General features: G+C 34.2%; 2 protein-coding genes across 6 annotated transcripts in view; both read left to right on the top strand.

Annotated features, from left to right (window-relative positions):
* Nucleotides 1-17,211, top strand: part of LOC143236826 (uncharacterized) — a 39,228-nt gene that overhangs the window by 12,307 nt on the left and 9,710 nt on the right. For 4 of the 5 annotated variants that reach the window (XR_013019764.1, XM_076475428.1, XM_076475429.1 and 1 more), the window contains exons 4-6: nucleotides 5,956-6,131; nucleotides 10,279-10,422; nucleotides 13,366-13,528. Coding sequence is in view for 4 of the 5 variants with exons in the window: in XM_076475428.1 (XP_076331543.1) it covers nucleotides 5,956-6,131; nucleotides 10,279-10,422; nucleotides 13,366-13,528 (483 nt within the window). In the remaining variant the exon portion in view is untranslated. The remainder of the gene's footprint in view (nucleotides 1-5,955; nucleotides 6,132-10,278; nucleotides 10,423-13,365; nucleotides 13,529-17,211) is intronic. The other variant, XM_076475431.1, reaches the window with a different exon arrangement.
* LOC143236827 (uncharacterized) lies at nucleotides 8,396-9,490 on the top strand. Its single transcript, XM_076475432.1, has one exon. It carries the CDS (start codon nucleotides 8,519-8,521, stop codon nucleotides 9,380-9,382), a length of 864 nt encoding a protein of 287 aa, XP_076331547.1. The 5' UTR covers nucleotides 8,396-8,518; the 3' UTR covers nucleotides 9,383-9,490.

The following is a 17,211-nucleotide window of genomic DNA, read 5'->3' as shown; positions in this document are numbered from 1 at the left end:
TGTTTTGTTTTGTTTTTTTGTTTTTTTTTGCTTCAGCCCTCTTGTTATGTGAACATTTGTCACTTGAATCTTTTCTTTCATTTTAAGTGTCTCCTCCTTTTTTCTTTCTCTCTTTTGTAAGGTTACTGAATTTGGTAATTTTGATAAATTTTACTAATTTAGCTGTTGCATGGCCAGTAAAAGATTTTCAAATTTATTACCTCCTTTTTGTGAAATTTGACCTTGTGATAATGCTTTATAAAGGCTAATCGTGTAGGCACAAGATAATTTCAGACAACGATGATCTACTGGTGGCTGTGTTAGTCTTGTTTTCATACATTGTAGCTATTGTTATGATTTTGTAAGTTGTGACTCCTAAGTGTCAGTATTTGTTTACATTGTAATGCATTGTTTAATTTTAAATTTGTATTTTGCTTAATTTTTATAGTTTTATTTAATTTACATTAAACCTAACTCACAGATCATAATGGCTAAGAAAATGAGGGATAAGGATAGTGATTTAGTAGAAAGTCATCCTGCATAAGCCTAGTTATGAACAGGAACGTCAGTTGCCACAAAAATGGCTTAATGATCCTAAGTTTAGCTGTTTTAGTTGAAGTTCGAAAAACTTAAGTCATTTTGTAAAATATGCAGTTGTGACTTATCTGGGAGTGTTACCATACTTGAGAAACATCTTGACAATGAAAAACATTTGAAATATATTAAAGCAAGTGCCCAGATTTCTAAAGTAACTGATTTCTTATGGCCTTTTACTTCTTCATATAGCATGTCTCAGGTGGCTTCCACTGAACTGAAAATGTGTGCATTTGTGGCAGAACACAATTTCCCCATTTAAATACTAGATCATCTTTCAAGCTTTCTATCTAATGCATGCCCTGATTTTAAAATTGCTAAGGGAATTAAATATGCAAGAACAAAAGGAACAACTATTTTTCATAATGCCATGGTGAGGAATATTTGGAAATTCTTAAAACACAATAAAAGAATATTAAATTTTCATTAATTATTGATGAAAGTACAGATTTATCTACAAAAAAGCAACTTGTTCTAGTAGCTAGATTTTATGATAGTCATATTCAAAAAAACAGTTGACAAGGTTTTAACTCTTTTGGAAATCAATTGCTGTAATGCCCAAGGCATTTACAATTCTATTGTGAATTTTTTTGGAAAAACATGAAATCCCATTTAAAAATCTGATAGGCTATGCAAGTGTAATGATGGGGTCAAAAAGTGGTGTTCAAAGTCTTCTAAAGCAGAAAGTGCCATATCTCTTTGTACAAAGTTGTGTATGCCATTCAATGGATTTATGTGCATGCTATGCATGTTCTGAACTTCCAACTTCCTTAGAGAAGCTGACTAGGAATATTTATTCATATTTGTCAAACAGCCCAAAGAAATTATCTGAATGTACAGAATTTCAGAAATTTACCCAAACTGATCCTAAAAATATTTTACATCAGCTATATTAGATGGTTATTACTTTAGTAAGTGGTAGAAAGACTACTGAATCCATGGCCAGCACTTGTCTTATTGTTTATTTCAGCAGCATTACTAGATGGGATGACTTGAACATCTGCAATACTAGAATATTTACAGAATCCAATTGTAAAAATATACTTTGCATTTTTAACTTTCATTCTGTCATATGTAAATAAAATAAATTTAGAGTTTCAAGCTGAGAGCTTCAAAATTCATAGGCTACATACCTTCATCAACAGTAGTATGAAAGGTATCCTTGGTAATTTTATTAAAAGAGAAGTACTAAAAGATGCAGATATATCTAAGGTTAACATCAATGATCCTTCAATTTACCTTCCCTTAAGTGAAGTATATCGTGGAGCAAGAACTGAAAGTATCTTTCTAGAATATTCTTCCAAGATTCAAACCAAAGAACTCAAAGAATTTCAACTTAAGACATTGAATTTTTATGTCAAACTAAGCAAAGAAGTGTACAAATGGTTTGTATCGTCTGGTATGTTTGAGTATTTACAGCTATTTGAAGCTTTAGATCCAGAAAATGTGTCTCAAGGACAGCCACATTCAGTTATCCCATTGGCCATGAAATTTCCTAATATTATTGAGGAAAAAGAGTATGAAAATATGAATAGAGAATGACGAGAGTTAACTTTGCAAGAGAATGAAATTTCAGAACCAGAGAAATACTGGTATTATATTTCTCAAAAAAATGTCGAGATAAATTTCATTCCCAATTATCTCCAAATTTATGATAAACTTATCATTGCCTCATTCTTCAGCTGTAGTAGAAAGGCTGTTCTCTTTGGTAAACAATATAAAGGTAAAAAATGGTTCTCGTCTAAGTATGGAAATGCTAAATATATTATTATATGGTAAAAATCTTTTATAAAACACGGCATGTAAAGAATGAAAACTGTCTGAAAAAATTGTGCAAAAAAAATGAAAGAAGCTAAATTGTATAGTGGTGAAGAAGAAAAAACATCTAATTTTTAACAAAATAAGGTGAGTTATATGTTTTTATTTTAACTTGGTAATATCCAAGAATTTTTGGTAAATTTTGAAAAATTATTTGGTAAAATTCAAGAAAATCATCTGACAAACCTGGTCTCGTGTCATCTACTCATCTTCCTCTGTTACTGAATGTCTATGTTTATTTGCATGCTTTTCCTTCCTTTAGGAGTTTTAGATTACAATGCTATTAGTTTTACTCGCACAACTGACATGTACTTATTTTACACCTAACCCTTAATTTTCTTTCATTTTTCTCCCAAATAACTTGATCTCTCTGTTTCTGGGATGTACTTCATCAGGTTGCCTTACATTTTGACCTTTTCCTCCTTTCTTTATGAGGTGTTATTTTGAGGATATTTCTTTAACTTTCTTGAATATTTCTTGAACTAGTGCAATTCATGAGAATTGTCTGTGCAGGTTTTGGGACTAGTTTTCTTTATACACATGTGCATTCCCTTTGCTACAACTTAATGAGTTCCTTAGGTGGGTTCTCAGTAGCATTTTTCTGTCCTTCTACTCTCCTTCTCACCTGTTTTGATTTTCATTGGAAAATTCCTCAAACCCACTTTTAATAAGAGGTTTTATTCTTTTGTTGTTCCTATGAAAACAGGTGTTTGGTGGCCAGTCATCACTCTTGTTCCACTTGACCCAAATGTAGTCTTCCTTTTGTTCCTGATGGATGTTATTTTTCACTCTGCAGTAGATGCTGTACCTGGTGTTAAATAATCTAGTTTGAGGTCTTTTTTTTTTTCTCCACATACTAATTTGTCAGCCTATCTTTTATTTCTTTAGGTTTTGCTCACAATGGTCATACATTCAGTTTTCAGCCTGTTTCTTTGAAGTGGATTTGGCATTATTCTTTTCTTTGAGTCCAGTAGATTTTTGCTGGCTAGTTACACTCTTAAGACCTGTTATTTCTTCTATTACTCTGTGGATGTTTGGCTTGTGTTTGCTCCTTCCATTGTGACTTCCTCCCTTGCAACCTCTCTTCTTCTTAGGATCTATCTTATTTGTGGCAGCTGATTCAAATATCCAAATCAATTTCAAATTTCCACCATGTATTTCATTTGCTCTATGGGGTTTTCTGATTTTGTATGCATGGCAAGATCAACCCACTTTACATACTTCAGACTGAGAGTGCTGTGGATCCTCACCATTTGTGTCTCCACTTTCCACATAAGAGGATTTCTCTTTGGAGTCCTTTCTTTTTACTTGATCCCCTTTTGATAATGCCCATATGTGTCCCCTTCAGTGATTTCTGGCCTGTCAGTGCAAGCACAGATCCAGAGATCCACTGTCATCTTTTCCCTCTTGTAGTCACAGTAACTTACTGTATATATATTCCACAAGACCCAAGAACCTGGATGTTCCTCTTTCCCAATACTTGCTGCTGTTTGGAGCCCTCTACACCTCCCTAGTATAATTGTAGTCCCTTTTTGATCACATGTATGGGGTTCTATATTTATGCAGATTGCAGAACATGTAACAAGTTTTATCAGCCAATCCTATGGATACATTTTTCCACCACTGCCTCTGATCCATTTCCAGTAACTAGTCTCTGGATTAGGGGTTACTTTTTTCCTACATCTTCTTGATGGTGGTTGCTTCACAGGTTTATTGCCATTATCTCCTTTTTCATCTGTCTGGTCTTTTTATCATGAATTACTCGGAAATCTTTCTGCTGTTTCCTCCTCCCCCCATCCCCAATTCTGGAAAGCACTTGCTCTTAGGCTTTCTGTTTTTCTGATTCTAGACTTTCTCTTTTGGATGCATGGTCACCAAGCTGAGTTGTCTGCCTATCATGTCTCAAAATCTCGAGATGTGATTGTGGATCTCCTATCTCATCTAGCCCTTCTTAGAAATTAGTCTCTCCATCTTTTGGTGTCTCTTTTGGATTTACTCCTGCTATACGAGTTCTGTTATTGCTCAATTTTTAACTCCCTTACTTGCCAGAGCCATCTTTCTCACTTTTGTTTTAACCTTCTCCAACAATCTTTATTACCAAGGACCAGTTATATTTTTCTATGATCACACATTCTTCCTCTACACTTGGTTGACTTGAGAGGATAGACTGTTTTCTGTATTCATTCTCTCTCTCCTTGCTTACCTGTACAATGGTCTAATTTGCTCTGTACAGTCTCATTATACTCTAACTTGTTCTAACCGTTTTTAGGGCTTTTGCCATTGTCTTTTCTTATTGTGTGATTTTTCTTCTCCGAGTAACTTGTCTTCTACTTTTCCTTTTGATTCATTCAACCCACTTAGCTAACTGCTTCTATGGCTGATGACACTTTTAACAGTAACTCTTTCATAGTATTTGATTCATTTTTTCTCCTTTCTTTTTCAGCTTTTACAACCACTTTATTCAAAATATCTGATATGTGTTATGCTGTAATAAATGGCTTTCAGTGTTCAAGATTATTTGATTTTCAAACTTTACAATTCTGGGTTCATTTAATATTGAACTAAAATTTGCCCAGTTTTTAATCTAATAACATGATCTCATTGTATGATATTTTATCATTATAGGTTGAGTGGTGATAGTGATATAGCTTGATACTGTAGTTCTTCACTACTAACTCATAATTAATTTGAGGTTAATATCCTTATTAAAAGGTAAATTCTTCAGCTAAAATAAAATCTGGATAGCCTTAAATGTTTTTTTTTTAATGAAATTATTGTAGATGTGTGCATAAATCAAAGCTCTAAAGATTCAACCTATTTTAAATAATAAAAACTCTGGTAGTATTTTTACTAATTGGTTCAAACTGTAAGAGCTAGTAAAGTGCAGAAATATAGTTTTCAACTGGTCATGTTATTTTCTTTTGTAATACAAGTTTTTTTGGTTTTTTTTAGTATTGCATTCACCCAAACTATTAAATTAAAAAAAAATGAGTGTAAAAACTAGCAACCTCAAGCTTTTTTGTAATGAAAAAGCATCAGGGAAAGCTTGTAAGCACAGAAAGTCCTCGTATGTTGAATCTGATGAGGCAAGAAGAGAAACTTCTAAAGTATTATTCATACAAATGTGTTATATTTATAATACCAACAATACCAATAGAAATAAATTAAAAATATTTGATATGCTGAAACTTAAATGATTACCATATATGTTGTGTTACAAAGTAAATGCAAATGGCATCTGACTAAACTAATTTAGTGGTATTTGTAAGCAATGTACAACCAGAAAAAACTGAAAGTTTTTTTACTATAACACCAAATATTATTACATTGCACATTAATAAATGCCTTTTGTGAATTAAGTTACTACAAATACGAAATAAACTTCTTTAACTACTGTTATTGAAAATGTGCATATTTTTAAAAAATTAAAAGGCAGTTAATTATTATTTAATTTCAGATATTTTAAACTTCATTAAGAATGAAATTTATTTGAATTTTTTGTTGGAATGGGCCTAATAATTAAAATAAATTATCAACAGAATACTTAGTGTTCTTGTTTCTTAGGGTTAATATATGGAGCAGTAATAGGTGATGCCTTAGGTATAGCTACAGAATGGTTAACACCAGATGAATGTGAATTCTATTACAATTTGGAAGATTTGGATTATAGCAAAATTATTCAAGATGATCATCGAGTTCACTGGAAGAAAGGAGATTGGACTTTTAATGGAGATCAAATGGTAAGTTGCAAAGATAATTTGAAATAAACAATAACATAAATTATTTAAGATTATTTAAATACTCTGAATGTTAGAACAGATTTTCAATACTATGTTTTTATATTTGAATTGCATTTAAATATTGTTACATAGTAAAATTTTAAAGACTATTTTACACTGGGAAAGATTTCACTTGTGATTCCTTGATTCATCTGCTCTAATCATCACTGCAATCATTTTCAGGTTTTTGTTTGTTTGTTTGTTTTGTTTTGTTTTGTTTTTTGAGAGAGAGAGAGAGATTACTTGACATTTGTAAATGTTTAATAAGGAATATCAGCCAGGTTTAGCCAATAAAATGCCTTTAATAAAAAAAAACAACTTAAGTTTATGTATGTACTGCACAAGGAATTGGACAGGCTTTAGTCAGTCACTTTTTCATCAGTTTTTGTTATATCAAAAGAGAAAGTGTAAGTCTGTAGATGTATTAAAATTTCATTCAGTGCTCTGGTATTGAGTGGTGGTATTCCTTGTCTTTTGAACTAATTTGCCGAGATTTTAAATTGATTGATAGTTGTATAGAATATTGTAGTATAGGCATGGTTTACTCCTTTAGCAGAAATGCCAACCATTACGATTTTGGTGTATACATTACGACTATACGCTCATACAGACAAATATTACAACTTGTTGCAACTCCCACATTATTATATATTATATAGGCCTATACAATAAAGTTGATAAATTGTTCCCCCAGGGCTTGAAAGGGGTGAAAAAAAATTTCTAGTGAAATGCCAAGAAATTTTGATAATAAATAAAAGACGTAGTCAAATGGCTACTTGCGATAATCATGTTTGTGCTTGAAATAATAAAAAATAATTGTATCTCCAATGTCTACCAGTAGTTTGAGTGTGGTACTTCTCCATACTGGGTACCTGGGGGAATCCATAGTTACGTCATCAGTGCTCATCAGCCAATTAGCTCTCGAGTTGATGGGTATTTCTCGTTTTCTAAGCGGCATAGAAACACCAATGCGATCGTTCACAAGATGGGAAAAAAAGAGGTCTCACTCACCAGATTGTCTTGTTTCTGGCAAATCTAAAAGGATTAAAACTGTGAATCACAAATTTAAGAAAGAGTATAGTGCAAACTATCCGGTCATTGCATCAAAAGTCAGTGACAGTCATGCGTTTTGTGCAGTTTGTCACATCAATTTTTCTGTGGTGCATGGCGGGATAAACGATTGTTTCAGACATACAAAATCGGCACCACACCAACAAAAGGCTGAGGCAAAGCAAAAACAATGCAGATAACGAGATTTATGAGTAAGAATTCAGAATATGAAACCATAAATGCAGATGTGATGTTCACGCAATTTGTCATTGCTCATAATTTACCCCTAGTTGTAGCCAATGTTCCCAGGCTCTGATGTAGCAAAAAAATATGGCTGTGCTAGAACCAAAATTACAGCCATTGTACAAATGTTGGGTTTTGAAGATGACAAAATGATTTCAAGCATACTTACTAACAGTGTTTACAGTTTAGCCACAGATGGATCCACAGACATGGATGACTCAAAACTGTATCCAGTGGTTGTACGATATCTTGACCCTTTGCTTGGAAAAATTGTTTGTTCTCTTTTGACAATGGTGGAAGGGAAAAAAACTTCAACAAGAGAGAATATTTTCAAGCTTTTGGACCACGAAGTGACAAAAAAGAAAATTCCATGGGAAAACTGTTTTAGTTTTTCTTCAGACAATGCCTCAGTTATGTCTGGTATAGGTAAAAGTGTGATGGGACACATCTCAAGACGACAGCCTAGCATTCACTGCATGGGCTGTGCCTGTCACCTCATGAATATTGCTGCCCAGAAAGCTTCCAGATAACTGCCCTGCCCAGTTTCTGATATATTGATAGATATCTACTATTTTCTGGACAAAAGTGCTAGCAGAAAACAACATTTCAAAGAGTTTCAAGGATTGTATGACAAAGAAACAAGAAAAATTCTACAAGATGGCTATCACTTGGGGTGTGCCTCAACAGAATATTGGGCATGTGGAAGCCATTGAAGAAGTATTTTCACTGTGAAAAGGAAAAACTAGATTCAAAAGGATCTAAACGTGCAGCTCAATCAGGCGGCAAGACTTTAACAGTCAGGATATCCTCTCAGCCACACAGAGACACAGTCAAGACACCCTCCCAGCCACACAGGGACACAAGACAACAGTCTCCAAAAGCAGACAAAGAAACATTTTATATAACTCAATATATGTTCAGGCAGTCTAACCTTGAACTAAAGAAGAGACAATCAATGAAAAAAAGAGAAGAAAACAAAAGCTAGCAAGGAAGTAACCAAGAAGAGTTATGCACAGAGCAAGTTAGATAAGTTAACAGTTTTCTTGGACAACAAAATGAACTGGTTATTTTGTCTTTTTCTTCAGTCTGCAATTCCTCTATTTGAGCAAGCCAATTTGATGTTGCAAAGGGAAGAACCTTGCATACACATTATGCATAGAACTCTGATTACACAAGTTAAAAATATACTTGTCAGATACATCAAGCCAGAATATCTTTTAGGCAACATCACTGAACTTGACTACAACAATGAAACCTTACACAAATCTGATGAGGCAGTTTCTATTGGAAATGCTGCCAAGGAATACATTGTTAAATATGAAAAGGATCTGGACCTGATCAGCTTCTACACCAGTGTCAAGAAATACTATATTGCAGCTACAAATTACATGATGAAACATTTCTCTCTAAATGATGAACTTGTGATTCACGCAGAGGTTGCTGATCCAAAACTGAAAGTCAGCAAAGATTTCTCTTCTCTATGCTTCTTCACAGACAGGTATCCTGTCCTTGTCAATACACATGAGCACAACACTATTGACAAGTTGGAAGGGCAGTATTTGAACTATCAAATTGATACTTTCTCAGAAACTGTCCTTCAGTTGAATGTTGACAAGTTTTGGGTTCAGCTGTCTACAGTTAAGGATGGAAATGGCAACCAGAAGTATGACATTCTGTGTAGGGTTATGCTTGGAATTCTTACAATCTTCCATTCTAATGCTGACAGTGAAAGGATATTTAGTTTAGTGACTAAAAACAAAAGCAAGTTCAGACCAAACTTGAGCATCTCAGTTTTGAGCAGTATTACAACACACAAGATGTGTATGCAATCAAATGGACAATGTTATTATAACTCCCAACCATCCAGAGACATTCTCATGAAAGCAAAGGCTGCAACAGCTGCAAAACTATTACAATAAGTGTCATAAACATGATATAAACTAGTCCTTACACAAAGGCTTTTTCTGCTTACTGTTTGTGCATGTTCTATGTTGTTTTACCAGTATGTTTGTTACTCTGAACTAACTAAGACATAATTTCAAAAGAATTTTTTTAAATTTATTTATTACATACACAAAACAGTCATAAATGAGCAATCTATAGCAGTAATAAATAATAATAACATAATAATAAACAGCTTAGAGACATTGGTCAGGCCTAGTAGCCGCAAATGATAAAGGGCTCTGTCTACAATCATTACACTCAGTCATTTGAAATAGTTGGCATCTCTGCTTTAGGCAGATGTATATCTTATTTTTACAGAAGAAAAGCTACATTCTCAAAATAGTCAGAAAATAAGATAATTTCAAATCCTCTAGAGTGGTGAAAATTGTATAAGGTATGATAAAAAGAAAACAGAGCTTAGAAGATTCATTGGGTATTAACTAAATAAACTGCTGATATTTGATCAAATTTAAGCTTGAACTAATCATAGAATTAATTGTCATGATTCAAAGTTAAAACTGTAAAGTGTTTTAAACATACATGTAACAACATAACATCTTCAAAATACTGGATTTAAAAGTTGTTTCTTTTCAGTGTTTCAAGTCTTTTGTAAATTGTCAAGAGTTTTTCTGCATTTTCTTTATTAAGACTTAGATTAACTTAGGAACTTTCAAAACTTAGTATTAAAGTTAATTGTAAATTAACATAGCTCTGGGTATATATATATATAGTGAAAAGAGTAATAATTACAAGTTCCTAAAACATAAATTTTGATAAATTTGCAATGCATCTGTTAATATAAATGAAAATATTATTGCAATTTTAATAGGTGAAAAATTATTTACTTCTATTTTTTAATTTATTTTCATAGTTTCTAGTGCTAGAATCATTGCTTCAGTGGGCTGGAGTCATTGATGAATTAGATTTTGCCAGTCGTTTAGCAACTTGGAAGAAACAGGGTTTTCTAGAACTAAATGACACAGAGGGTTATACTCAGTCTCATACAATCAACCTTGTAAGTACATGTACATCTGTTCTGCACATTCAGATACATTTAGATTAGGAATTGCAAATTTGTACGCACTTATTTAAGTTTTGTATAATTGATTAAGCTAAATATACTACACAAAAACACACAGAAAAATATAACTCAATGAATATTTACTGCAAATCAGTGTGACTTTTGCTGTTGCCTTTTAAAAACAAGTTCAGAGATGTGTGGCTTCACTTTGGCAAGTGACACTCTCATATCATTTTTGCAACAACGTCTGTTCCTTTTCTTTGTTTTTATGTCTACCATCCTCGAAAAGGATTGCTCGCAAGATACGTTGTAACAAACGGTATAAGTATCTCAAGAGCTTTCTTAGCAATAAGAGGGTACGCTACGATTTGGTGACACCAAAACATTGAGAGCGTTATTGTTTTAAAAGTTGCTGTTGAACCTGGCTCTGCTGAAGTTCAATGATTTAGTCGAGGTATTTCTGTCCCAACACTAAACGTGAACGGCTGTCTCACCCATGCTGAATATGACTCTCTGGTGGGGAAGTATCTGTTGAGAGACTTGGCGAGCTCATCTAAGTGCATGGCAATTGCTTGCTTCAGTTCCCTGGGTGCAGAAATGTCTCAGTTTCAGACACATCTTTGATCTTACTTACACAGTCGTCCAGCAGGGGAAAGTTTGCGAAGTTATCATTCTCTGTTCATCGTTTCCATAACGGAAGTGTTTTTTTGAAAAGCCTTCAGGTTTTCTTCCGCTTCAATGATGTTGACTCCACCGCCCTGCATCTGTTGATTGAGAGCATTGAAGATATCAGCCATGTATGCCAAAATGAGAATGAACTCAGATTTTTTGAAGCAATCTGCATGACATTGTTGGTGCTCTCGTAAAAAAACAGGGCTAATTCCACACGCATGGCAAAAACACAATTCAGCACCTTTCCCTGGGATAACCACCGAACGTTAGAATGGTACAGAAGTACCTCGAATTCAGAGCCCATTTTATTACACAGCTTTATGAAGATGTATTGTTTCAGGGTACTATTTTGCACAAAGTTCACACATTCCACTACAATTTTTAATACTTCTGCCAGTTTTGAAGGCAAGGTTTTTGTTGCCAATGCATGCCTGTGCAGAACACAGTGCGTTACAATGATGTGTGGTGCATCGGCTTTCACCAGTGCACCAAAACCAGAGTTTCATCCCAGCATGACTGGAGCTCTGTCCAAAGAAACTGCAGAAACCATATCCCACGAAAGGTCGTTGTCTCTGAAGAAGTCATCCACAAGTTTCTTCACGTTGGCTGCCTTAGTTGTTGTTGTAAGAGGCTTACAAAATAAAAAATCTTCTTTTACCTCATCATTCTTCACATAGCGTACGAATACAACAAGCTAGCTTAGATTGGAAACATCAGTAGTCTCGTCAAATTGAAGGCTGAATTTTGCTGGGCTTGAAATCAGATCTGCAACTACTTGAGCCAAGATGTTATCGCTCATGTCATCTATTCTGCTGCTGATGGTGTTAGTTGAAAGAGGAATTTGGGATAACTTATTTTCAGCAGCTTTTCCCAGCATGATAATTGCCATCTTCAACGCAGCTTGTTTTATGAGTGCTTCACCAATGATGTGTGGTTTGTCCTGCTTTGTGATCAAGTATGCAACTTCATGCAATGCTGTGAGGATCGGTTTGTCGATGGGTACAAAGCCGAGAACAGGGAAAGTAGCCTTTTCATCGAACCTGGCTCTCTTTACCCTGAATTCAGCAAGTGCTGTGTTCTTGTATTTCCAATCTCCATGCAGCTTTAGGAAGTGTTCTCTTAGTTTTGCTGGTGCTAGACTAGAATTGCTCAACTTGGCATTGCAAATCATGCATTGAGGACGCTGACTCCCATCATGTTCCGTTATACACGTGAATCCATATTGTACGTATTTGTCTGACCACTTTCTGTTTTTGCTCAACATAGTTAGTATGAAGGGATTAAAAAATAAGGAAAAAAATCACAAATGATGCATGATTACTACAGTCACTAGTCGACTGCTAAGTGCACAAAGTTCCCTGCAACACAGATATTCAGACCAAGTGATGTGACGTGATCAGCCACAGCCAATGATGCCAAGTGGAGCATGACGTCATGAATCATACGAGTGGGGTGAACGGAATGGACACGCACGCAGTGTATGTGTCTTGACCTCTGCCGAACCCCTGAGACTGACTAAATGAACTCCTGGAGTTCAATTGAACCCAAATTAAGAACCACTGTTCCATAACAAAATAGACTGAATAAGAATGTGGGCATGAAAAAATTCACATTCTTTGTATTGTTCAGTGTGCTTGATGCAGCATTTAAAGATTTTATCTACAATTCCCTGTAAAACAGTGTCTAACATGAAGTTAGCAAATAAATTTGGGATTTTTGCTACTTGAAAACCTATGAAAGACTAACCACTGATTCTTATTATTTATTTTATAGTAAAAACTACTTAATTTGTAAATATAGTATAAAAGAGGTTTTGAAACAGAAAAATCTAAGAGTCTAAAAGGCATGATGAATGTGAAAAGTAGACAAAATAAAATGAGAATAGAAGAATAGATACAACTTTGTGTTATTATGTACAGTTAAAATTATCCACTGCATTCCCCTAGACTAGACTAGAATTAGACTAGTCTAATTTTTAGAAAGTTGATGTGTAAAATGTTTCCATAAAATACATTTAGCAAATATATAGTCATCTGATTCCAGCCACTGTAACCTTAGTTATTCATATAATATAAACTATACTTGTCTAGAAGATTAATACTCAACAGTCTATACTCGTCCAAATATATTTTTATCATGGTTTTACAACAATATTTAAGCTAATGTTTTGTATCTCTTAAAATTTTTGTTTTCTATCAAAAACTTTGGTATAAAGAAACAGTTAATGATAGGCAGAACACTTGTTTTATGTATCTTAAACATCAGGCTCTTCAGAAAGAAAACTATGTCAGAAATCCCCATCAAGCAGCTGTTGAGCTACTTCAAAACAATCTTTGTTTTAACTCCTACAATGGCAGCTCCTCACCAGTTTCTGTAGACTTCAACACCTTTTCTGACAGTGGGGCTCTTTCTAGAGCTGTAATTTTAGGTAAGAAATAGAAATGCTTGTTATTTGTAGTTTGTACATATTGAAAGTTTGGTGCCTCACACAGTATTTCATTTTAAGATACTTTGTTAAAGATTAGCATTTAGAAATTTTGTAAAAAAAAGAAAAGACAATTGAAACGTACTTCACACAATAATGAAGAAATATTCATTTTTTTAAGATTTGTAAGTAAAAAGTGCAAGACTCTTATACAGGCAATGAGACCATCACAAAATTAGTTATTATTAAGATACAAGTTTAATTTAATAAGAATAATATTACTGTACTAAGAATTGTTAATTAGACATTTTGCAAAGTCAAATTATTTCAAACCATGTTTGTTTCTTTGCTGTAAGAATTTGAATAGTTTTGAACTGTTTTGAATGAATTAACAGAAAAGCAAATTCAATTTTTATTCATTGTATTATAGTTTGGTTTAGTAAGCTCAGGCCACAAATTTTGGTTAAGGCTTCAAGTAGAAAGAAAATTAATGCATTGTACATCTGTATGTACATGGATGAGCAGTGATACTACAGACAAAAACTTTAATTTAATGAAAAAATATTAATTATAGACTAATATATATATGTAAAAATAGCTGGTTTGGGTTGAGAAAATTTTTTATGTGGAGGAGCAAAAAACATTTCAACCTTCTTCGGTCATCATCAGATTTACAAAGAAAGAAAGAGATAACTGACTGATAGCTGACCACATGTTTGAAGGGGGTTGTGTAACTGAGTTTAGGAATGTAGAGGGTGTGCTTAGTAGATGTTTGATTATATTTATTAATATAGGAATAAAGGTGTTCCTTTGTATTGGTTTATTTTGGGCTTCTTTAATTTTGCATTTGTTTATGTTTGTTTCTTTATTTAGTATTTAGGTGTTTTCTTTGGTTATGTTGTGTTTATTTGATTTGCAGTGTTCGTAAACGTGTGAAGGTGACTTTTTGTGTTCTTTGAATCTGGTTTCCATTTTTCTACTTGTTTCTCCAATATAGACGTCATGGCAGTTATCACGTTGTATTTTATAAATAATGTTGGTGTGGTGTTTGTCAGTGTAGTTTTTATGTAGTGTAGACCTTAGTTTTGTGCCTGGTATTTGAATAAATGTGGTATTAATTGGAATGTCATATTTTGTTACTAGTTTTTGCAAATGTTGGTTTTTTTCTGCTGATGTCAGGAATACAGTCATGTGAAAAAGTTAGGACACCCTATGAAAGCCTGTGTATTTTTGTAACATTTTTGGATATATATATATTTAATGTTAATTTCAACAATACTGATAGATTATAGGAATATAACTAAAGAATTAAAACTGAAGAAAGGACTTTTCAAGATCTTCTGTAAATGTAACTCTACAAAAATGCATATTCTAACTGAGGAAAAAGTTAGGACACCCTACCCCCTAATAGCTAGTGTTATCCCCTTTGACTGAAATAACTGCAGTGGGATGCTTCTTGTGGCCATCTACCAGTCTCTGACATCGGTCTGAAGAAAGTTTGCCCCACTCCTCAATGCAGAATTCTTTCAGCTGTGAGAGGTTTGAGGGGTTTCTTGCATGTACAGCCCATTTCAAGTCACCCCACAGCATCTCAGTGGGATTAAGATCTGGACTTTGACTCGGCCATTCCAGCACTCTCATTTCTTAGTTTCAGCCAGTCCATGGTGGATTTACTGGTATGTTTTGGGTCATTGTCGTGTTGCAGGGTCCAGTTCCACTTCATCTTTAATTTTCTTACAAATGGTCTCACATGATCCTCAAGCGCCCTCTGATACACAGTAGAATTCATGGTGGATTTTCTGATTGTGAGCTGTCCAGGTCCTGCTGCAGAAAAGCAGCCCCCAAACCATGACACTTCCACCTCCATGCTTCACAGTTGGTATGAGGTTCTTTTCATTGAATGCTGTTTTTGGTTTACGCTAAACATGTCCTCTGTTCTGGTGTCCAAATAATTCAATTTTGGACTCATCTGTCCAAAGAACATTATTCTAGAAGTCCTGGATTTTGTCTACATTCTCTCTGGTAAACTTCAATCTGGCCTCGATGTTTCTCTTATAAAGCAAAGGATTCCTTCTTGCACACTTCCCATGCAAGTTAAATTTGTGCAGTCTCTCTCTGATTGCAGAGGCATGCACTTTCACATCAACAGTAGCCAGAGCCTGCTATAGGTCCTGTGATGACATGTTAGGGTGTTTGGAGACCTCTTAACATTTTGCGGTCTGCTCTCAGGGTGAACTTGCTTGGACAATCAGACCTAGGCATGTTGGCAGTTGTTTTGAAAGCTCTGCACTTGTTGACTATTTTCCGGACAGTGGAATGGCTGATTTCAAAATCTTTTGGGATCTTTTTAAATCCCTTACTAGACTCATAAGCTGCTACAGTTTTCTTTCTGAAGGCTTCAGACAGCTCTGTTGCTCTAACCATGGTGCTCATTCTCACTTCAACAGTCAGGAGCACACCAAACTGTCTGAGGTTTAAATAGGGCAAGCCTCATTCTAAATGCTGAGTAACAATCTTCTAATCATGTGCACATGGTGTGATACACCAGGGTGTAAGTTGAGCCATTTTAAGTGGAAATAAATGTGGAAGTGTCCTAACTTTTTTCTCAGTAAGAATATGCATTTTTGTAGAATTACATTTATAGAAGATCTTGAAAAGTCTTTTCTTCAGTTGTAATTGTTTAGTTATATTTTTATAATCTCTCAGTATTGTTACAATTGAGATTAAATATCTATATATCCAAAAATGTTACAAAAATACACAGGCTTTTATAGGGTGTCCTAACTTTTTCACATGACTGTAAATGGTATGCAGCAGTATATGGTTTTGCGATTTTTTTAATTCATTAGATATATTTACTTTTGTTAGCTGATTTTGCTTTTTGTCTAGGTGTGTGCGTGTAATGTTTTTGACACTTTGTGGAGGAAACTTATTGATGTTGATGAAGTATTGTTTTATTTTGTCTAATTCATCATTAATTTTATCTGGTGAGCATAGTTTTATGGATGTTTTTATTTGGTTTCTTAGTATGTTGAATTTTTGTTTTGTTTCATGTACTCAGTCCCAAGGAATGTATAGTCCAGTATGGATGATTTCTCGGTGGATTTCTGTTTTAAATTGTGTATCGGTTCTTGTAATTTTGAGGTTAAGAAAAGATATTTGATTGCTTTCTTCCTGTTCACATGTGAAGTTAATGTTGGGATGTATAGAGTTAATATGATTGGAAAAATTAAGTTTGTGTTGTGTAGATGTCAATCCCACAATCGTGTCATCTACATATCTGTACCAGTATAGTGGTGGATGTAATGCAGTATTAATTGCTTTTTTTTTTTAACTTGTAACTTATAACATGTTTTATCCCTCTTTACAGAAGTCCCAATTGCTGAAGCCTGCAAGATAGCTTTAGAACTTTATATCTGAGACCCTTACCCATCAATGGACATTCCCAGCAACCAATTACCAACCCTCATAGAATTGACCACGATGAAGACAAACTTCATGTTCAACAACCAAAACTGTATGCAAACAAATGGTCTAAGCATGGGCAACTTATCACTAGTTCTAGCTAATATTTTTATGACACAAATAGACAAAACTAAGGTCTGTACTATGTAAAAACTACACTGACAAACACCACACCAACATTATTTATAAAATACAATGTGATAACTGCCACGACTTCTATA

This window comes from Tachypleus tridentatus, chromosome 13 (assembly GCF_004210375.1).
Source record: "Tachypleus tridentatus isolate NWPU-2018 chromosome 13, ASM421037v1, whole genome shotgun sequence".
NCBI lineage: Eukaryota > Metazoa > Arthropoda > Merostomata > Xiphosura > Limulidae > Tachypleus > Tachypleus tridentatus.
The sequence above is the reverse complement of the archived record's forward strand: the minus strand, read 5'-3'. Positions and strand labels throughout refer to the sequence as shown.